The sequence below is a fragment of the Penicillium hordei genome (genome assembly GCF_028827395.1).
Source record: "Penicillium hordei strain IBT 12815 chromosome Unknown utg000001l_segment0_segment0, whole genome shotgun sequence".
In the NCBI taxonomy this organism is placed as follows: Eukaryota; Fungi; Ascomycota; class Eurotiomycetes; order Eurotiales; family Aspergillaceae; genus Penicillium; species Penicillium hordei.
In genome coordinates, this window is record NW_026623142.1 from 5,059,043 (window position 1) to 5,079,805 (window position 20,763).

General features: G+C 49.2%; 8 protein-coding genes across 8 annotated transcripts; 2 read left to right on the forward strand and 6 right to left on the reverse strand.

Moving 5' to 3' along the window:
• Positions 1-355: 355 nt before the first annotated feature.
• N7537_001916 (HECT domain protein) lies at positions 356-4,566 on the reverse strand. Its single transcript, XM_056892974.1, is given in 5 exon segments — positions 356-542; positions 604-2,639; positions 2,656-3,919; positions 3,960-4,281; positions 4,354-4,566. The coding sequence occupies 5 exon segments, from the start codon at positions 4,557-4,559 to the stop codon at positions 420-422; spliced, it is 3,951 nt and encodes a 1,316-aa protein (XP_056757969.1). The 5' UTR covers positions 4,560-4,566; the 3' UTR covers positions 356-419.
• A 509-nt stretch (positions 4,567-5,075) lies between these two features.
• On the forward strand, positions 5,076-6,631 carry N7537_001917 (putative C2H2 finger domain protein; the record flags this gene model as incomplete). The annotated part of the gene is made up of 3 exons (XM_056892975.1): positions 5,076-5,275; positions 5,372-6,560; positions 6,614-6,631. 3 exons carry the CDS (start codon positions 5,076-5,078, stop codon positions 6,629-6,631), a joined length of 1,407 nt encoding a protein of 468 aa, XP_056757970.1.
• Positions 6,632-7,453: 822 nt separating this feature from the next.
• N7537_001918 (uncharacterized protein) lies at positions 7,454-8,323 on the reverse strand (the record flags this gene model as incomplete). The annotated part of the gene is made up of 1 exon (XM_056892976.1): positions 7,454-8,323. One exon carries the CDS (start codon positions 8,321-8,323, stop codon positions 7,454-7,456), a length of 870 nt encoding a protein of 289 aa, XP_056757971.1.
• A 990-nt stretch (positions 8,324-9,313) lies between these two features.
• On the reverse strand, positions 9,314-9,700 carry N7537_001919 (uncharacterized protein; the record flags this gene model as incomplete). Its single annotated transcript, XM_056892977.1, has 1 exon — positions 9,314-9,700. The coding sequence occupies one exon, from the start codon at positions 9,698-9,700 to the stop codon at positions 9,314-9,316; it is 387 nt and encodes a 128-aa protein (XP_056757972.1).
• An 877-nt stretch (positions 9,701-10,577) lies between these two features.
• On the reverse strand, positions 10,578-12,477 carry N7537_001920 (uncharacterized protein; the record flags this gene model as incomplete). The annotated part of the gene is made up of 3 exons (XM_056892978.1): positions 10,578-11,899; positions 11,958-12,173; positions 12,225-12,477. The coding sequence occupies 3 exons, from the start codon at positions 12,475-12,477 to the stop codon at positions 10,578-10,580; spliced, it is 1,791 nt and encodes a 596-aa protein (XP_056757973.1).
• A 1,495-nt stretch (positions 12,478-13,972) lies between these two features.
• N7537_001921 (uncharacterized protein) lies at positions 13,973-14,971 on the forward strand (the record flags this gene model as incomplete). The annotated part of the gene is made up of 1 exon (XM_056892979.1): positions 13,973-14,971. One exon carries the CDS (start codon positions 13,973-13,975, stop codon positions 14,969-14,971), a length of 999 nt encoding a protein of 332 aa, XP_056757974.1.
• Positions 14,972-16,141: 1,170 nt separating this feature from the next.
• N7537_001922 (uncharacterized protein) lies at positions 16,142-17,907 on the reverse strand (the record flags this gene model as incomplete). The annotated part of the gene is made up of 3 exons (XM_056892980.1): positions 16,142-17,250; positions 17,305-17,566; positions 17,617-17,907. 3 exons carry the CDS (start codon positions 17,905-17,907, stop codon positions 16,142-16,144), a joined length of 1,662 nt encoding a protein of 553 aa, XP_056757975.1.
• A 1,108-nt stretch (positions 17,908-19,015) lies between these two features.
• Positions 19,016-20,334, reverse strand: N7537_001923 (SDR family oxidoreductase; the record flags this gene model as incomplete). Its single annotated transcript, XM_056892981.1, has 4 exons — positions 19,016-19,593; positions 19,646-19,835; positions 19,884-20,166; positions 20,216-20,334. 4 exons carry the CDS (start codon positions 20,332-20,334, stop codon positions 19,016-19,018), a joined length of 1,170 nt encoding a protein of 389 aa, XP_056757976.1.
• Between the last annotated feature and the right edge of the window lie 429 nt (positions 20,335-20,763).

The window sequence follows — 20,763 nt, forward strand, 5'->3', positions numbered from 1 at the left end:
CGGTGGAGGGCTTGGGTAAGGGGCACGGGCAAATCGGAGTGCCTTACGGAGTATATTTAACCCCAAAAGTATTCCTGATATAATTGACAGATATATATGCGAGAAATAGAAATATTCAATTCAGGGACGTGAATGTTAAGAGTCATAAAACCCCCCGGACCTCAGAAGTCCGATTTGGTCATATAAATTTGCGGAGCGCCACATCGTCAAGCGAACCACAGCTCTGCATTGGAGTCCGATGGAGATTTATAAATTGTGATTTGTCTATCTTAATGAGGGATCCTCTTTAGATGTCTAGAAGGTCAAGTACTTCATGAGAATACGCTATTTGCGCCATATGGGATAGAATGCCAGCACCACATCAATGAAATATAGAACAAATGGGTATGTATAGGTAAACAATGGAATCTAACAACCTTTTATGCAACGCCGAATCCTTGGGCGTTTTCGAGAGCCTTGTCAAGCTTTTGCGCCAATGCCTCCCTTGACGAGTATTCTGGAAGAAGTAAACGTCCGAAGCACGTTAAGCTGGTAGGAAGACGCTAGAAGAACAATTAGTATGACAATCTATATTATGTAGGTATAGAAAGTGGTAGAACTTACCAAATCTCCCACGCCATTTTTCTGGATCACAAACATAATGCTTGATATCCCATTGACGGGTACTCGGTCACTGGCAGTGACGAATTCGAGTAACTGGGCCTTCTTTTCATCGGGGTATTGTTGGATAATACCCCAGAAGTCACGAATGACACGATGATCAGGATCAAATCCACCTTCATACCGGGTATGGTTCTCGAGCTCTTCTACGTCAATTGATTGAATACCCTCTACCACGGTTTTCAGGGCTTCCGGGGAGAAGATGGACAGAGCTGATCGGTCCAGGCACGTGTTGAACCCCCTCTGGAAGGCCTCAAACTGTGGTCGAATGGATTTGTCTGTGAGCCAGAAGATGTAATCCTTGACAAACTGATGTCGATTTTTGTTGGTCACAAGAGCGGCCTCTTCAGCCGGCGGTAGAGGGAACTGAAGCGATATGGACTCAGACACTGGCTTGGCGGTCGGGTCTGAGGCAGGCTCACAGGATGTGACATTGGTAGCGGAGGTTGGTGATCTCAATACCGCAGGGTCGCAGTAAGCTGGCACATCCATCCAGGCGCTGGAGCCCGCGATAGGAGCCGGAGCAATGATTTTAGCTTTGCTAGCAAGAGGCCACGCTGCATCGCGGTTAACCTTTTGCATATCGATTGTCTCTATACTTCCAAAGGCTTCGAAGCTGAACTCGTAAGTTCGTGTAAAAATATCGCCGACATCGCTATCTTTCCATGCCAATAATGTGTCGAGCCCTTGGCTAAGCTCCGGCCATCCATCTCGAATATGGTCCAGATGCTTCACCTTCAGGCCCAGCATTTTGCGGTAGAAAGCAATGGGAAGATTAACGGGGAGGGTCAGGCCGTTGTAGATTGCAATAGACATCAACAGACCGATAAGTTCGAACTTGTAGAGAGGTTCCAATGAGCACGGTTGGAACCAAGACATGCGGTGTCGAGTATCAACTGTGAACATGCCATAGGATGGGTCAAAAGCTTGGCCCATTAGCAAGCGGAAGAACTCCTGTTGAACACCACCATGATCAAGCCCTTCTTCTCCTTCATCCATGCCCATTTGCACCTTCAAGGGTCGCATCAGTTCTCGCTTTTCACGCCGCCATAATTGGCTCAAGGCATCAGAGAGGATATTGTCTCGGCGGACAACGAGAACAAGGTAAGTGGACATGGATGTTTTCAAGCGGGTGAGGAGTCGAGGATCCTCAGAAATTTGAATAGCCCCGAAGGCAGTCTGAGTGACATGTCTCGTGGTGGTCATAGCAGCCTCATAGGACTTGGTCATGGCAGAATAGTTCAAAGCACGGAAGTAGGTCACGAGAGAGGACGGAGGGAAAAGGAAGGAATATGATAGTAGATGCATGGTTCGGTTGTTTGTGAGGCCCTCAACCCATGCCACGGGCATATCCAATGGGTCCAGCCGCTCGGTAAGAAGAGGTGTGTGGAAGTCTTCGGGTAAAAGACCTAAGCGGTTTCGTTCCTTGTACATTGAGGCTAGAATCTGAATGGCACCACCGGCTGGGCTGCTACGGGCCATCTCAGGGTTGCCATCCCATTCACGCAGGAAAAGAGTCCGAAGCCACTCAACAATGAGACAGGCTGGGCTAATGGACTCAGTGGGCTCATCACTGCCAGCAGTATGAGAGATGTAGTGCTCACTAAGATAGTCAACCACGCGGTCCAACACGCTGACTCTGCGCTGTTTTGGTAGGTCTAGGCTGTACACTTGGCGGGCCTTTGAGATTTCATGGTATGCTAGTCGCGCAGTGAGAGCTCGCACGAGGCGATTAATGAGGCGGAGACCTAACTCGTGCTCGAATCTGTCCGTTACCTCAATGGCTTGCTGAGCATTCTTCGAAGGCAGCTTGTGCATGTCCGACAGTGAAGCTACAGACCCAGCGGCACGCATCCGGACCACCGTCCTCCAAGTCCCCAAGTCAATATTAGGCACAAAGCTGACCAAAGTGAACAAGGCAATTGTGGCAATGTAGGCAGCATCAGGATCCGACAGATGATCATCACTGGTAGATTCAGCTATTCGTCGGGGAACGATTGGGGGGGGCCGCAGGTCCTGTCATGGTCGAACTGCGAGATGATCGGCGGGATGGCCGTCCGGAAGAGGGAAATCCCACTGGAGGAACAAAGAGCTTGTCCAGAGAGCTCCATAGGCTATGTAGTGCAATATCCCATGGGCAAATTGTAAACAGGCGCTGCAGTGATAAACGCAGACGGGAAACATCCAGGCGACTGAAAGTAGCCCCAATCCTGTCCGTTGACTCACTACTAAAGGAGCGCAAAATCTGACTGGGGCTGCTGAACACAAAAAATGCACTTTGAGCAACGAACGGAAATACTTCACGCTGACGCAGAGTTGCAAAAAGCCAATCCGGCTGCTCAAAGCTGCCAGTACACTGGATGAGATCAAGTTCTTCCTTCCAGCAATCAGCATCTTCCGCAGATTCAATCATGACCTGTGACAGACCATCAATGATCTCGGGGGTAAAATGAGTGACCGTCTGAGCCAGTGGAATCGTGTCCAGCGAGTTTTCGACAGGAACTTGCTTTGTTTCCCGCTCGCTGGGAGATTGGGCAACAGAAGGAGGGAGAGGGCGAGGAGGAGGCATGGGCTCTGTGCTCCTCGAACTATTGATAGGAGATGTCTCATCCAGCAGCTTCTGGCTATCCCAGGAGACACGTCGTTGACTTTTGCGGCGTTCCTTCAGGGAAACCGAATCCACATCCCCAGTCCTTCCGCGGTGCTTTTGCGGACGGTGCTTTAACGCTGGTGGTGAGGGCAAGCTGACAAACTCATCAGAAGCTACTGGGGGCTTCTTGTTAAATTCCGGTTTCCTTTTATCGTCAATGCTTGAACGCGGATTCTGGCGCCAATGATCGACCTCGGAGACTGATAGTCGTTTGACATGCTGGTTCTGGAACTTGAGCTCGACCGTGGAGGGTTGAGATGACGATGTTCGTGATGAAGGAGTACGAGGTTGAGAGCCGGGCTGGGTTGCAAAGGTGGAACTGCCTGAAATTTTAACATCTCTGCCTGGAACTTTGTCGGCATGGTAGTGGTGCTTCTCATAAGTAGATGGATGGTTTGCGACTCCTGGTGCAGGTGATTTGGGCTGTGGCTCCAGTGTGTCTGGGGCACGGCGAAGGGGAAGCCATTCGACCATACGAAGGGAGATTGTGTCAAAAAGGTTCTGTGTAAAAGACTTGGGGTCTTTTAGTTGTTGCTCCGCGGTATGGTCGAGGTCTCGAATATAGCTGCTACCGGTACGGATTTGGGGTGAAGAATCCCCCCAATTTAACTTCCGACACGGTTGATCTATTTTGCACAGGACTAGATACGTCGTGGGGCCAGTGGTCTTCATCGTACCGATCCGGTTTTGGCGACCTGTTAGCCGCTGCCGTCTGTGCGTCAAGTGTACGGGTTCGGCGCAGGGAAATCCGATGGTAATCTTCCGCTGTCAATTGCGGTGGCGGCTTAGGCACGTTCAGGCATAAACCGGTCTCCGGGTCGTCCAAGCTGGCGAGGTAGCATGCCAGGGTCCTCGCACTGAGTTCTGTGTATCGACGATATGGACCTTCACTGAGTCTCCGACGATGACTAGCACATGTAGAGGTTCGACATCCGGGATCATCGCAGCCGTTAAGCAGTTGAGCTTTGTACCTATTCCGCCAAACAAATTAGTGTCATGTGGAGTTAGGAGGTCGAGGCCCAGCGTTTAGAGTTCCCACTCACCTGCGCACTAAGCCGTTGAATTTTCGTCTTCGGTCATCGCGATACCGTGGTAACACCCTTGAGGGATCCGACACCTCAATAGTATTCTGTATGAGCGCATCCGGTGCGTTTGGTGGGAGCTTCGACCGATAACTGTGAGTTCGCCCGTGGCCGGGGGATCGCGCGATGTCTGGGTCGTCGATGGAACCTCCGCGGAGCCTTGTCATTTTCAACAGAATAGCATATCTGAGAGTTTGAGAATAGCTGTATGCGAGGGTTAGCGCTAGTTGTTTGCTCGTCTCCACGCGTTGAACAAATGCGACCAAGACGCTCCACCTAGGTAGCTTAATGATAACGTAGTAAGATTATGATGCCTCAGGCAAATAATATCCACTCTTGTGATCGGAGCTGACGGAAGTCAAATAGTCCGGCGGACCTTGGGTTACTCAGCCCACTGACCTTTTCATGAGTTACTAAGCCGTTTATGAGTATCACGCTTACTAGATTGGGACTAGTAGCATTTCAGAGGGGCTCAGTCGCTCGATAAGAAACGGATAATTCAGAGATCAACCCTGCTGGACAGTCTATCGAGTGCATAAAGACTCACTCGCAGGACCATTTCCTTTAAAAAATTCTTCTCTTTTACATCCATCTAAGTCTCATCACTTTCATCCACTTTGATCATCAATCTACCATCAAATCATCAAAAAATTATCAAAATCGGAACAAGGCAGAGCCTTCATATGTACCCCGCCTACAACAAATATTCATCCCACAATCCACAGGGAAAACCCGCCCTTTCAACCACCCACGACACTCAAAAAACCACCGATATGTCGTCGACCAACCAAGATGCAGCCTCGCTGCAATACACTTGCAACACCTGTCTTGTTGCTTTCCAACGCAGCGATGCGCAGAGAGATCACATGCGCAAAGACTGGCAGTAAGTCTTGAATTCCTTTTTTTTTTATATTATTATTATATATATATATATTTTTATATATGTATTTTTGCGACTTCAGAAGCTGATTTGCCCTAGTCTATACAACATGAAGCGTCGCATCGCTTCCCTACCACCGGTCACTCTCGAGACTTTCAACGAAAAAGTTCTTGCCGCCAAAGCTACATCCAACGAGGCCGCCGCTAAGGCTTCGTACGAAAAGACTTGCCACACCTGCAACAAGGCATTCTACAGCGAGAACTCATACCAAAATCACATCAACAGCTCGAAGCACAAGCAACGCGCAGCCAGCCTACGTAAGGATGGCGATGCTGCCTCCGTCCAGAGTTCCGCTTTCTCTCTCGGCGAACCCGTGACAAAGTCCGACAATGACGTCAGCAAGGTCACCGAAGACCTTAAGGCTGCCACCATCGATGAAGAGGAAGATGAGGATATGGAATCCGAGATCAAGAAAGACGATTTCTTAGCGTCTCGCTGTCTCTTCTGCAGAACTGAATCAACCGATATTCACACCAACGTGGACCACATGCGCATAGATCACGGCATGTTCATCCCCGAGCAAAAATATCTGGCAGATCTCGATGGCCTCATCAACTATCTCTACCGAAAAATCACCGAGAACTTCGAGTGTCTTTACTGCCATGCCATCAAGAATGACGCACAAGCCATACAGACCCACATGCGCGACAAGAGCCACTGCATGATTGCCTTCGAGTCTGAAGAAGAGCAAGTTGAAATCGGTCAATACTACGATTTCCGGAGCACCTACTCCGAAGATGAAGACGAATCCACTGCCGACAGCGGTGGCGTCAAGGTGGACGGAGATGGAGAGGACCAAGGTTGGGAAACCGACAGTTCTGCGTCCTCCGTCGACGAGGACGATCTTGACTCATACCGAAATGCATCAGGTGCCTACGAGGCAGACTACGAGCTCCACCTTCCATCTGGAAAGAGTGTCGGCCACCGTTCGCTTGCCAAGTACTACAAGCAGAACCTTCACAAATACCCCTCAGCCGCCGAACGAGCTGCCCGCCAGCTTGCTATTGCCAATGGAGAAGTCGAGGAGGAACCGCCCCGCGCCCGCCCCAGTCATCACCGCGCTCTCGTCACTCGTGCCAACGGCGGCATGGGCATGATTGGTGTCACCGAAGAACAAAAGGAAGCTGCTCTCACTTCCGAGCGTCGCGAGAGAACTCGTGCCCTTCGCCAAGAGAACCGTTACGTCGCCCGCGTTCAAAGAGCCAACAATCACCAGAAGCACTTCCGCGTATGTTCCACCTGTGCTCTTCTTTTATTTTGCAAAACTAACTTCCTCCCTAGGATCCCCTTCTGCAATGATCGCTTCATCACAGCACCAACGGGAAATCACATCAATCGACCGGTTTTCATCCGCGACATCGTCCTTTCGATGTCACCAACGAACCATTCCCCAATACTCGCAAAATATATCGACAACCACCGCAGCTCTTCAACTTGCACGCTCGTTACTCCCGTGCCGCGAGCCTGCCCGAGTTTTGGGAATATATGGGCTTCTACAAGCCCTTCGGTTCATCAACGAAACAACCAAGTGAGGTACTCTTTCCGAGCCGGGCCATTTTCTCAAAATGAGTTTTTCAACCCGGTCGGTTTTAACGAGGCCTCACCGAACATTGGACAACTTTATGGAGGGACGTCTTTTATGGATAGCGATTACATGTTGCATATACCTTTTGTTACAGATGTCGTCATTGTGTCGTCATCTCATCCTGTTATTTGGGGGAGTCTTTTGGGGATATTATTCATGTATCTAGTCCGAGAAAAATCAAAGCAAATATGCTCAATATCTGTGTTGTGATGCATGTTATAACTGTAGGTGTAACCATCTGCATGTCTGCATGTCTGCATGCTGGTCTATTCTGGGATCGATCTCTCCACCAACATTCCATTTAAATCAACCATTGCTTTCCAAGGCTGGCTACAAGATCTGTGACTGCAATCTCCGTCTAAAGAATTCGTTACCAAGTTTTCACACGAATTAAGAGATTTTTAGCTTCTCAGTTGGCATACAATTACAGAGACATACAGGCATAATTGGGGAAATGAGGTTAACAATTTTATTGAACTAACGAATCACTTATCAGAGTAACGGCTTTTCGAAGCCATGGCTCATGAGCGTCATCCCTAAGTACCCTCTACCACCAGGAGTAACTTCTGATAGTGGTGGGACGAGCAGGGATGAGGGGGCAAGAACTTCATGCCACAGCACCTGCTGTAGTACGGCCCGAATGTTGGGCGATTCATTTTGAGAATGAGGACCTCTGCACTCGAGTCGAAAAATTTCGTGTCTGTATCCCGAGTCTGCTGGAGGTCGAGGTCGGATACCACTGTCTGGCAAAGCAGCTCCGAGTTGTGTTCCAGCAAGACTCGGTTGTTGTCCTTTAGTTCCTCTACCTGTTGCTCTGACTGCTCGCCTTGGTCAGCTAGGTACTCCGCTGCATCCTTCAGGTCCTCAATCTCATCCATAAGGGCCTGTTTTTCCCTCGCGAAGTCGTCTGCCTCGGTCTCGAGTTCATCGCACCGGGCTTGTAGACATTCGCCGGCTGCTAGGAAGCCGTCCCTCTCACTCTCGAGCTGGAGGTATGCTTCCTCCTTGACTCGAAGGTCACCGGCAATCTTAGAATTGGCGGTCTGTAGCTCGCCCAGCTGCGCTTCCTTAGCGGCGAGTTCTTTCTTTAGGTGGTTTCCTTCCTGCGCTGCTCTCTCAACCGCCTCACGCTGCTGGGCTCGCGCAGTCTCTGCCTCTGCCCTGACTGCCATCAGCTCCTCGCTATGAGTCTGCTTCAGCAGATTGACACGCTCCTCGTGTTGCTGGCCAGCAAACAGCGTTGTGCTTGTCACCGCATCCCGCACTTGCTGCTGGGCCAACTCGTGAGGGATGCCGGGGGTCGCTTGGATCTGCTGTGTGAGGTACGCGTTGTCATTGCTGAGTGCGGTAGCGGCGTGAAGAGACCGAATCTGATCGTCCATACGGCCCACATAGTCATTGCTCATTGCTGCAAAGTTTGAATCAACGAATAGTTCAGGCATAATCACCGTTGAGGTCCGACTCAAAGAGCAATGTAAGATGTAGTGAGGGAAAGGTCAAAGCAAAGTAAGAAAGACATGAAAAGCAAGGACCAGGTTGCACTTTCCTTACAAACCCATGTTGACATCTCCCGAGTAACTAACACAATCATAGAAGCTAAGTGACCTAATAGACTGTTAAGTGACACTGTGCCCTTTCCCTCTTTTCTTCCTTTTCTTTCAAGTAACAACAACGTACCACCAGAAGCTTTCAATTATGCTGCGGGGATTGTGGGTACGGTGGTAGGGGGTTTGTCCCTAGGCGAGCTGGCCCTTAAGGTGAAGAGGTCTTTTTGCAAGGCGTAAGCAGCATCGTGACGGGGGTGATGGAGAGTCTGGGGCTCGTGACACCGAGCTCGATAAGATGGATGTTGGGGTGAATGTTGATAAATGGGGGCTGAGTCTGAGGGGGAGGTTGGAAGGGTTGGACTGATCTTCATACTATTCTTAGTCTATTTTTATCTTATCCTCAATTTATCCTTACATATTCTTATTAGATAACACAGATGACGAGCTCACCCTTCTCCGCAGGGTCGGTGACTAGTAACCTTCAGATGAAGCCAAGAGAGCTCAGATGTATATAATGCAAGTATCTACCGGCTGAGTTTGGATATGTATTGATCATGCACGAGACCTTTAAGGATATGAGCTATCATCTTCGCATGGTGTTGGCATAGATAAAAGAGACACCATCCAGACCATCTACTAGAATGTGTAAGGCGATTTGGCTACACAACTGTCAGGGGAGAGGACTACGGATTGCCCGTCGAAGTGCATGGCGCATTGAGATTGATATTGAGTTGTTAAAGAAACTAAGTTACAGAGATTAAGAAATCTAACGATAATACTAATATGAAAACGGTTGACCATTTATCTTGAAGCCATAGGTCAAAATGAAAAACAGAAAAGAACCAAATACTACTTAGGAAGTCTGCGACAGTTCCGAATCCAGCCCTTATTCGGCCATTCACGCTTCCCCAGGTTGCGGTTCAAGGTAATCTGTAGTGGTCCTTCGTCACTCACATCCCAGCTCAACCATTGACAGGGCTTCCAATCCATGTATGAGGTGAAAGGATTCTTGCCTTCGCAGAAAAATTGTTTAACCCACTTTCCAGGATTTTCACGTACACAAATATCACGTGTGTTCCAGAAGTTTTCCAGCTGCGAAGGCGTCGACTTTGTGAAATCGAAGAGCATCTGAGTGCGCATGCGTAAGGTCTGATCATGACAGCCGAACGAGAATGAGACGTTGATTTGAACCTGTGCGATGGGTTTATCGTTGAAGGTACATGTGTGTAGTAACATCTCGCATTTGCAGTTGCGATTGGTTAAGTGCTGAACGTCAACTTTAGAGTCGAGGGGCTGATTATGGAATATAGAGATCAATCGTAGCTTGTGGTGTATATTGAGAATGTGACAAGGACACATATCGACTTCACCGGCGTGCGGCAAATAGCACTTCCGGCTACCAAGCGTGTTGCAGCCATAAGAGCACACCTTATGGTCCAACCTCCAGAAAGGTTGCCAAACTGACCGTGGATGGAGCATCCAGCATTGATTGCAAAATTTCCATCGGGGATCTTGGAGTCGGCGAAGTAGGTCTATTCGGTGCCATGGGAGGATTTTGACGCCTATGAACATCGCCTGGGGTGTCACAGGTATAGTAGTCCTTCCACGTCTCTCGAGAAGGAAGAGGTAAAAGGCAAGCGTGAATTTACAAGTCAGCGCAAAGCAAATTCCGTCTGCGGTCGGAACGGTCGTAAACACGAAGTATGCTATTTGGGGAGGCATCTTCTTAGGCCATTGGCGTTTCGGTGGAAAGGTGCTTGGGGAATACTTCATTTTGAATATCTTCAGAGATGAAGGGAGCTTGAGAGATATAAGGAAAAAGAATTCATTTAGCTCTAACTGATGGTTTAACTAATGATCCAACTCAATCCTGACGTCGATCTTCATCATCCAACAAATTTTGGGCTTAGCTAGAGGATCATTCCAAGATAATATATGCGCATCTATTCCCTATTGATATAAAATTGGAAGTAAGAGATAAGTAGAAAAAGATCTGCCATAGTTGAAAGACAGCCCGAAAGGTGTTGAGTAATTATAACCGAAAGCAATTCTTCCTTCCCTCCGAATATTTGAGTATCCGAGCAACATTCACCAATGATCAATGCACATATAATCAAAGGGTGACAGCGCATGCACTCAATATACCAGCTTCCTTAGCCAAAGCAGCAGTAACATGAGCAGGAACTCCTCTGTCAATGCCGAGGATCATCAGGGCTTCCTTCAATGATTGACCCTTTGCAGCTGGTTCTTGGGAGTCTTCATCTGCAGAAAGAGACCTCTTTGAGCTTTCATTGATAGCCAGTTTAGTTGATACAGGAGCAACAGCCATGAAATTGATGTTGACACCTTCTTGACCAAGAATATTACCCACAACACCAATCTTGCCCGGTGAATCGTAGTTCTCACAAATTAACAAGGTCCCCTCTGGTTCAAAAGAGGCCTCAAATCGACCCAGGCGAGTGATCAGTGGCTGATCACCAGAGCAGGTGCCAGAAATAATTCGCTGGGGATGATCTGGAATTGATCCAGTGGGGTTGTCACTGGAAGCTGGGGCGCGGGACGATGTCCGAGAAGGTGGACGTGCGACAAGAGTGACTAACGACGAATAGGACGAGTGGTCTGATGGGTCGCGGGAGTGTTGCTCCGAGACAAAGATGCCACGTTCGCGAGCCACCAGCTCAGCGTTGACAATATTAATATTCAGTCCCTCCGTGCCGCTAATAGGAGCAAGGAGACCCTTGATCAAAGCAGCGAAGAGCGGCTTCGTGTTATTAATGCTAGCCAACTCGCCTTGGTAGATCAGATCAAAGGTGTTTCTGCCCATTGCTCCGCCAGGAGAAGCTGCATAGTGCTGAGTATACAGGCTGCCCAGCTTTTCAACCAGGCGTACAAATGGCTGCAACTTTTTGTATTCCTCGGGTAGGATGAGAGGAGCATTGACAGCGCTCCGCGGCAACGATCCTTGCAAGATTTCAAGCACCTGTTCGCACACATCGACTGACACGTTCTCTTGTGCCTCTACTGTGGAGGCACCAAGGTGCGGTGTAACAACTGCTCGTGGGTGGGCAATTAGTCGTGCTGCAGATGAATCAGGAGCAGGAGGCTCTGAAGTGAACACGTCAATGGCAGCACCGGCAAGATGACCTGACTCCAGTGCCATGAGGAGTGCATCCTCATCAAATGTTCCTCCCCGTGCTACATTCAATACCCGGGCACCTGGCTTCAGCTGTGCCAGTTCGGCTTCCGCGATCATTCCCCGAGTTGAAGCAATGAGAGGTGTATGAATCGTTAGGAAGTCAGCAGATGCGAGAAGCTCCGGGAGCGAAGATACAAGGGTGACCGAAGCCGACGCCGCAACCGCCGGAGATGCGTATGGATCGAGGGCATTCACATCCATGCCCAAACCCTTGGCAAGTCGTGCTACTGTCAATCCCACTAGTACATTGCACGGTCAAACCATGTTTCCAAACAAGCCAATTGAGAAATAGCTTACCTTTTCCCAGACCAATAATCGACAATGTCTTCCCCTTGACTTCCACGCCGACGAATTTACTTCGTTCCCATTTCCCATCTTTAAGACTAGCGCAACTCTCGGGGATTTTCCTCGCCATGGACATCATCAATGCAATTGTATGCTCAGCTGCGGCACCAATATTTCCCGAAGGTGAGTTGACGACCACAATTCCAAGCTGCGTAGCTTCCGCGACATCTATACACCAGTCAATAACACACCCCAGCGTACAACAAGATTCAAACTTACCAACATTGTCAACCCCAACACCAGCACGTGCTACAACTTTTAGGTTCTTTGCAGCTTGCAGCACAGTGGCAGTGACCTTGGTCTCGGAGCGAACGAGAAGGGCATCGTAATCGGGGATTATCTGAAGTAATTCATCGGCACTGAGACCCTTTCGCTCGTGGACATCCAGCGAGCTGCGCAGAAGAGCCAGTCCATCTGGTGACAGCTTTTCTGGCACAAGAACCTTGGGACGAGAAGCTGGTAGAAGAGGCATGATTTAAATTATTTTAATTGAGGGGGGATGTAGAGACAAGTCCAGTTTTAAACCATTGTATTACTCCCCGCGGCAGGCGCGCCCTCGGATTTCTCCCCCTTTGTCCAATCATCCTCCATACGACCTTGGAAGATATGTACACCTGGACAGAACGCGGGGTACAACCACCATGATTGGAGAGAGTCCTTCTACAGGGGACCCCAGGACTAGAGACACTCAATCTGAGTATGCCAAGTCAACTTCATTGGACTTCATGTCCATCCTCTAAGCAGACTCTACGCCGATCCTCCCCTCGTCATACTTGCGCCCTCAATTACCATATTCTCCTAAACATCAATGTCATTTGTTTAGGGCCGGATTATCTCCCTTTCAAATATGCCTCGTTTTCAATCGCTTTCCGTTGAGCAGGTACCGTTTCTAGGAATTAGGGTGGGGGTGGGGGTCTGGAAGATCAACAGTTATCGGGTAACACGAGACTCGAATGCCCTCTAAACCCTCATTCAGCTGCGTAGTCAACGAGAAAATCAATAACAATCCCACAGATCCAGAGGTATGTCTACACCTGGATTGATCCAAGTGGGCGCAGCCCTAGACCAAAGCCTTACATGCCTAACGAAAGGTATTGGCGAGGCTTGCAAGGCAACATCATAATTCTCTTGACGAATGAAAGCTCGCACCACAGTTTCTCAACGCACATTGGTAGTGCGAGCTCATAAGGCGTAATGCAGAATACATCGTCCACGTGTTAGTAGGAGGCCCGTTGCCATCGTGGTATTCTTGATCCACGACGCATTGAGTGGCACAGCAAACGCCCTTATTATTGCGAGACTACCGGCGAAGGGGTTTTACTCTAAGTGGGAGATACTGTCGGGTAGTTTTAATTGACCTGGATTATCGTAATTTATAAATAGGGGCAGAATGTTAAGTAGGAATATATCTGGTTACTGTCAGCGCCCGTTGGATCGCGCGCCACCAAGAGCCCCACCGCTTCCCTGAGGAAGTCCTTGCCGATTTTCTTCTAGAAGACAAGATAACGGGATGACTCGGACATATGAAACAGGGGAACCGCATGTAATGTGGGAACTTCCTGAATTGTGACGTGCCGGAGCCACTCTGGATCGGATGGTACATCCCCGGAGTCGACATGTTTACTCACCGCATGCGAGAAGGAGGCAACGGTGACTGGCATACCGAGGTGGACTTGACGTGCCAAGCCAAACAGATCAGTTCTCCATATGTTGGCGCATCTTGACTCGGAGCACTTCCTATTCTGGAAGGTTCCTAGAAGACTTCTTAGCAGTGACAGCTGCGGAAAGCCGAGCGTTAGACTAAAGGAGAGGCCGGAATGGGATAAGACAAGTTTTCGCTGTCATGGAACTGTGTCTTGGCAGCGAACAAAACTGGTGAATAAATGAAGCTTGAAGTGCCGTCGTCACTTGGAATTTGTGTGTTTTCTTTTCATCCTAGTTCAGACCTCCTTTTACAAACCCGCAAAATGCACATTCAAGTTTTCCTCAACGTGCTTTGCTTTTTACTGTCTCTTTTCTTCCAAACATCCCTTGCCATACCACGTTACCCCAGAGGCTACCAATCCCGACCAGCTTCCACTGTCTTTCAGCTCGAGCGAAATGGCAGCTGGTTTGAAAACCTCGCTGTTCAGTCAAACGGTAACCTTCTCGCCACACGAATTGACGCCCCCGAGCTCTGGTCAATCGTGCCAAGCAGCAACAGCAGCCACCTAGGGCAAGGCTCCCTTCTGCTCAGGTTCCCCAACGCTATGAGTACTCTGGGCATTACAGAAATCGATCGTGATGTTTTTGCGGTAGTTGCTGGCAACCTATCTCTCCCTAGCATCACTCCTACTCCAGGTTCATTCGTTATCTGGACTGTCAACCTTACCGGTGCAAGGCCCGAGGCCAAGGTTCTAGCACCTCTGCCTGAAGGGCAGTTCCTCGATGGGATAACCAAGTTCAGCGATGATCTGCTCTTGGTTTCTGACGCCGCAAAGGGGACAATCTGGCGCCTCAACATCACAACAGGAGAATCTTCGGTGGCCTTGTCACACGCCTCGATGCTCCCTGCCGCTGGGCAGGCCGTGAAAGTCGGCGTGAATGGGCTCAAGGTGCTGAACAACTTTGTCTATTACACTAGCACCAGCCAAGAAGTCTATGCCCGCATTCCGGTTGACGGGAACGCGACGGCTGTGGGACCGGTCGAGATCATAACTAGTGGTTTTACGTTCGACGAATTCATCCTGACCGCAGATGGAACAGCCTACCTTTCGACAAATCCCCAGAACGAGTTGATCAAAGTGTTGCCTAGTGGACGTGTCCATTTGTTCGCAGGGAACCAGTTCATGTTGACGGTGGGGGGGTCAACTGCTGTCGCGATCAATCGTGAACATTCGATTTTGTATGTGGCGACCAGCGGTGCACAGTTTGCACCAGTTCTTGGACGGATGGAGCCTGCGAAAATTGTGGCCATTCGCTTATAAGCCCAGAGAATCTGATTTGTATCTTTTAAACTGTATATATTACAAAAGCGAGTTGTTGCAATAAAATTCTGTGAAACCTTGAAAAATTGTAGTAGAGAGTGGGCGAATGTACCCAAAGGATAGTTACAGGCCACAACAGTAAGACAGGGCTATAAAAGAAAAAACAAAGCAAAAACAAAGCAAAAACAAAGCAAAACTATATATCAACGGTGCCGTAGTACATTACATGGTCGATGATTTTCCTAGAGGAAATCAATATCAGGTCTCGTTGACATAAGATCCTCAGTACAGGACCCTTATCATTTTCAATGGGTTGTCGTATGTGAAAGGTGAAAGAAAAAGAAAAGAAAAAGAATCCAGACCCAAAAAAGTGGGAGTCGTCGAGTAATTGCCAGAAATGCGCATCGCTCCTCAATCCACCCGGATCCACTGACATTTTGGAGAGAGGCCCACCGTGGACCTCCCTTGACTCCGTTTCCCTCTTACACACTTGCATCACCTTACCTTGATCACCAATTGCCAAAATTGGCAAAAATTTAACCCAATACCAAGTCACTTGCGTCCTTGCCAATGGATGCAGACGGCCTGGTATCGGTATCCAGATATCCACCAAGGATAAAAGAGAGTACTTCTAGGATACAGAGCAGTATGAGAGTGAATCGTTATGAATACAACGCCCAATTTGCCAGACGGGCCCGCAATGCACAGCGATTTTCTCGATCCGGGTTCTAAGCCACCTTGAGAGACATGTGAGCTTCCAATGAAAGTGTAGAGGTGGGTAACAGCTAATCTTCTTATTTTTCGAAGAAAGAGTTGATTTCCACTTTCCAGGACATTATTCCCGTGCAAGAATACTTGGTCCATCACATGAGGTCCCCTGTAAATTACTGTCCCAAGCAAAGTGGATATACATGTCTCTCCTTTCGAACCGTCTCTTGATAATTGCCGTCCTTTTCAGCTCAAGTCTCAAGCTTTCTACCTACAAGACCATCGGAATTCAGTGAAACTATTTCTCAAATCATTCGAACATCATGTCAGACATCTCATTGCAACTCTATAGTTCAATACAGGTAGCTGAAAAGGGTCATTCTATAGATCGACATGGTCTGCCTAGTAGTTCCGTACATCAAGTTTTACTAGAGCTGCCCCTTTACCACCAAAGCGTCTAGCTTAACCATTTCTAAACAAATTATACCAGTAGGCATCGTGCTGATAGATCATCTCGATTTCCTCCTCGTAGTCCTCTAGCACCATTCGGCGTTGTGTGCTGCCTTTCGGAGTCGTGCGAAAGGGCTTGTCCGGCGACGCCAGCCCAATCCTCATGATGCCAATATGTCCACCAGCTGGCGCCAGTTCATTTGCTTGTTCGACAGCCGGCCAAATAGCGTGCACGAGCTCAGAAACCGACGATCGACTCGCGAATGACACGTTTGATCTCACAGATGGCTCTACAAGCAGCGCCGCGTGGGATCTGCGGTTTCCAATGACCACCGCCCGAGAAACGAGAGGATGACTCTCAATTACCTTCTCCATCGACACGGGATTTACCTTCTGCCCGTTGTTCAAGGTGATTGTGTCGTCTAGCCGGCCTTCGTACCTCCACAGGTTGGGTCGCGCCGGGTGGGGACTGAAGAGGTCCTTTGTGTGATACTCCTTCAGGTCCGGGAATGTGTGGAAAATTCCTTGGATGTCTCTTGTTTCGCCGCGCGGAATCACCAACTCATACAACTTGCTGTTCTCGCCGCACGGGTCCATGCGTATGGGATAGTTTGGGTTCCACTCCAAGTATTCCCAGTCTGCTTTGTTCTCTGGGATGAGGGACGGCACAAGGCCGAGCTCACTTGCGCCTAGGACGGACACAAGATTTGTTCGCTTGCTCAGAGCTTCTCCGATGTCTGGTGCGAGGGGTGCACCACCGATGCAGACCATCCTTAGGCTGGATAGGGCTTGCAATGCATAGGTTGATCGGCCTGTTGCTTCGACTAGCGCGGGTACAATAACGGCCACGGTGGGACTTGCGACCCTGATAACCTGGACCAGCGTGTCGACAGTGAGCGAAGTGGCTGGGGGTGGGTAGATGAATGGAGTCCCGTTGAACACGGACATGGCTTCGGCGAATATCCCTATGAGGTGGAAGAACGGAGCCGTAGAGAGAAACAGGTCATCCTGGCTAAGTCTGCTGGGGATGGCCGAAAGTCTCCCCTCCGGGACAGGGACCTGAGCCAGCTTGTCCATGGTGCCCAGGAAACCGTGCGTAAGGTGGATTGGCTTAGGAACGCCTGGAAATTGTCAGGCATGAGGCCTCCAGTGGGCGCTTGTAGATTGTCTCGTACCTGTTGTGCCGGAGCTGTGGATTATGATTGCACTCTCGTCCTCAATCGCCTGGTACGCCGTGTCGTAAGGGAAGCTGTTTGAGAAGTTCGCAACCAATTTTTCAAGACTGGGTACCTCTATCAAGGCTGGGGCTGCTTCAGACTTTCCGATCTCCTCGGCCTGTTCTTTCCAAGTAACGCTAAAAAGAATACCAGAGCAACCCGTTCGCTCCAGGAGTGCACATTGTACGTCAATGGAGTTTTTTGTTGATGGCAAGAAAGGCTGCCCGGTCAGCGTAATAAAGCAACAACATTCTGGCGAATAACACGTACCTTGTAACCAGTTTTCTGGCAAGCCACGACAAAAACTAGGTATCGGACATCATTGTCTCCGAGATAGATCAGTACTTCGCCCTTGCCAGGGGTACCAAGGGATTCCTTAATCAGCCATGCGGTTGAATCAACGGCCTTGGACAACCCTCTCATATCTAAGCACGAGAAGCCATCGGTAACCTGGGGGCCGTTCGGTGTTTTGCAAACCATCCTGGTTGGGCATTCCCTGGCCAGCCCGTCCACAACGGTGGCCAATGTCCGTTTCCCAGAAATCCCATGTTCGGGTGCCATGGTAAATAGTTGATGGGTGATGAATTGTGCGGTGTCGGTGAAAGTAGGGCTGATCGAATTTCAAGCTGGTCTCAATCGGGGTTTAAATATTTGCAGCAACTCGGAAGTTCGTGCCGGGCTATGACTGAATTATGCTGATCGTCCGGGTATGTTCGAGAGGGATCTACAGACGTGTGCACCAAGGACTCCACATAGATCGTGTGTGGCATGCTTGGGAGAGCCGGTGTACAGTCTTGGAGCCTACAAGTACTGATATGGTGGGTTCAGCGTGCCGTGTGCCTTGGACCGTTATTCTGCAATTGACGAGCTGGTCACCGTAGAAGATGTATTACGAGTACGGGCTTCACTTTGAGTGGTCCCAGATAGCCCATCTTTGGTGAATGTTATCTGCCTAGAAATTGGCACCAAACCCCAAGGGTTCATGCATAAGACCCTGCAAGCTGAAGGTTTGGTCTCGTTACCTAAGTATCTAGATACGCACTTGATGGGGAATAGGCGTCGATCAATGTCAGCTTCTACACCGAGATTTTCAGTATTGCATGTGGAAAACTGGTGCTTGGCTATGGCTTGAACGCTCCGTAGCTCCGAACGGTCTCTCAGATTCGGTATTGTCTCCAAGATTCCGAATAGCCTGCAAGATGTTGAATAGCCTCCAAGATCTCGAATGATCAGCAATATTTCCATTGGTGGGTACGGTTCCGAATGGTTGGTAGACTTTTAAAACCCTTACTTAGGCATAACCCATTGTTAATGAAGCACACCTAACAAGCGAAGCTTTTGGGTTTCATTCGTGGCTCCGAGCACCCAATCCCCAACTCAGCAAGCCCTGAAAACTTCACAGGATCCCAGCTCCTGACCACCGTTTATCATACATGGAAAACTAGAACATTTAGTAATCCAATTTATAATAGTATCTATCAAATAGCCCTTTCTCAATCAATTCATTCTTCTTCGAGCAGATGTATGTGATATATCTAAGCGAAACTTTCCAACCATCCGTCAAATCTTGATGACACATCCTCCGCGCGATCAACGGCCTCACGCAGTCAGTTCACTGGGCTGGACAAAGAAGCCCTTCCTGTTTCACCCGCAGGAACTGAATTTAGTGCTAGTGGTGGCGGGGGCTAGGCAGAATACCGGTATTCTCGTAGGACTTGAATGTGCGGTTGTAAGCCTCATAAGAATCATCGATACGATTCCAACCAAACTTGCGAGCCTTAGCAACAGTGCTCATGAATGGGGTGCTAATGGTAATTGTGGGGTTGAAGCCCCAGTTCAACATGGCAAATCCGTCAAGTTGGAAGGAGTCAACTCGGCCACCATACTTGGCCACAATCCTTTCCCATACTTCTTTCTTATCACGTGCCCATTCTACCAAGTCAAGCTCTGGCTCCTCTCTATCCGGCATAGAAGAGTAACTAGGAACTTCAACGCCAAAATGTTTTGCGAGATGTGTCCAAAGGAACTTGAACATGATGCTATCGCCGTTGGTATGGTTGAAGGCTTCATCCCGACAGTGTTCTTGGGTTGTCGCCCACACTGTAAGGTCGGCAATGCTAGGAGCATAGGATTGATCCTCCGATCGATGGTAGTTTCGAAGATTTCCTGGCCACTTAGGCGTCTCCCCGAGCTCCCGGCAGATAAGGAAGTACTGAGCGAGCGGGACAACTTCGTTCATACCGTTGACTAGTTGCCAAGGTCAGTGAGAATGTTGAGTTCCGGACAATAGTGAACTTACATTGGGGAGTGTATCCGATAATTCCCATTGGGCGAATCACGTTGTAATGCCACGAGTTGCGACGTTTTTGCACCCTCACAAGGTCATCTTCCTGCTCATAGTAAAAGATCGACTTGGACCCGGGGCCCTCGTACCGTGGGGTATCCTCATGGAAAGGCGTGGAAAACTCCCGGAACATCAACCCATAGTGCTGTTCATCTGTTAGAAGTGACACTCTACAGAGTTTGCTAGCACTTACTTTACCACCAGTTTGGAGACACACGCGTTCAAGCTTAGGGCAGGCCGCGTCAACAGCCTCCAGAAAGTTCCGGAAGAGAGGACAGTTCTTCTCGGCCAGTGTGGAAAAGTCCATGGAGTGAACGTAGGAGGTGAAGTAGGCGTGTGTGACATCTGCGCAGATTGTTTTGATCTCGTTCAAGATAGTCTCAGCCGGCTTCAAAAAGTCAAGGGCCACAAATTCCACTCGAGGGTCCACCCACGACGATGGAAGTTGTCTCCGCGAGGTGACGATGATTTTGGACCTGTCAAAAAGTTAGAACTTTTCATTTTCACACAAAACAATTGACTGACCAGGCTGACTCAGGTGTTCGAATGAGATGTTCGATGATGGCATGGCCACTGATACCGTTCGCGCCAGTGACAAAGGCCACTTTGCCAGCAGAAGCAACAGTACTGCTTGGGTGGCTCATCTTTCTTTCTCTGACAAGAAAACCACTCGTCCAGGGATTGATATATTGCAATCTTTCTCGGGCATGGTCTCCCTATTTATGTCTTGTCACTACCTAGCGTTTACGTATTTAGAGTGAGACATGAATGCAAACACAACATACCGCGGTGTGGTAATTCGGACAAAGCTTGTGCCATGGCCATGTGTCATGATGGGCCACCATATCGAGTCTTCGATTGATAGGGAGCAAAAATTCTTGCCAAGCCAGTAAACCCGCTTGCACAATACTACAAGGACTGACTAGCGGAGTTAACGTGCGGGTCATACCCACCCGCTCTATCTGGGCACATCTTAGATGCGTGGAACGCCCGTGTCGCCAAGTCTTCGGGCGACGAGACTTCCTTCAAGCCGGGCCGCGAAAATTCCCATTTTCGGGCCTCATGATCGTATT

Excerpts from the sequence above, each read along its gene's own strand:
- N7537_001916 (XM_056892974.1), bottom strand. The coding sequence starts at position 4,559 with ATGACAAGGCTCCGCGGAGGTTCCATCGACGACCCAGACATCGCGCGA. Across the intron at positions 4,282-4,353 it reads TTCAACGGCTTAGTGCGCAG|GTACAAAGCTCAACTGCTTA; the intron begins GTGAGTGGGAAC and ends TTGGCGGAATAG. Across the intron at positions 543-603 it reads AAAATGGCGTGGGAGATTTG|CGTCTTCCTACCAGCTTAAC; the intron begins GTAAGTTCTACC and ends TTGTTCTTCTAG.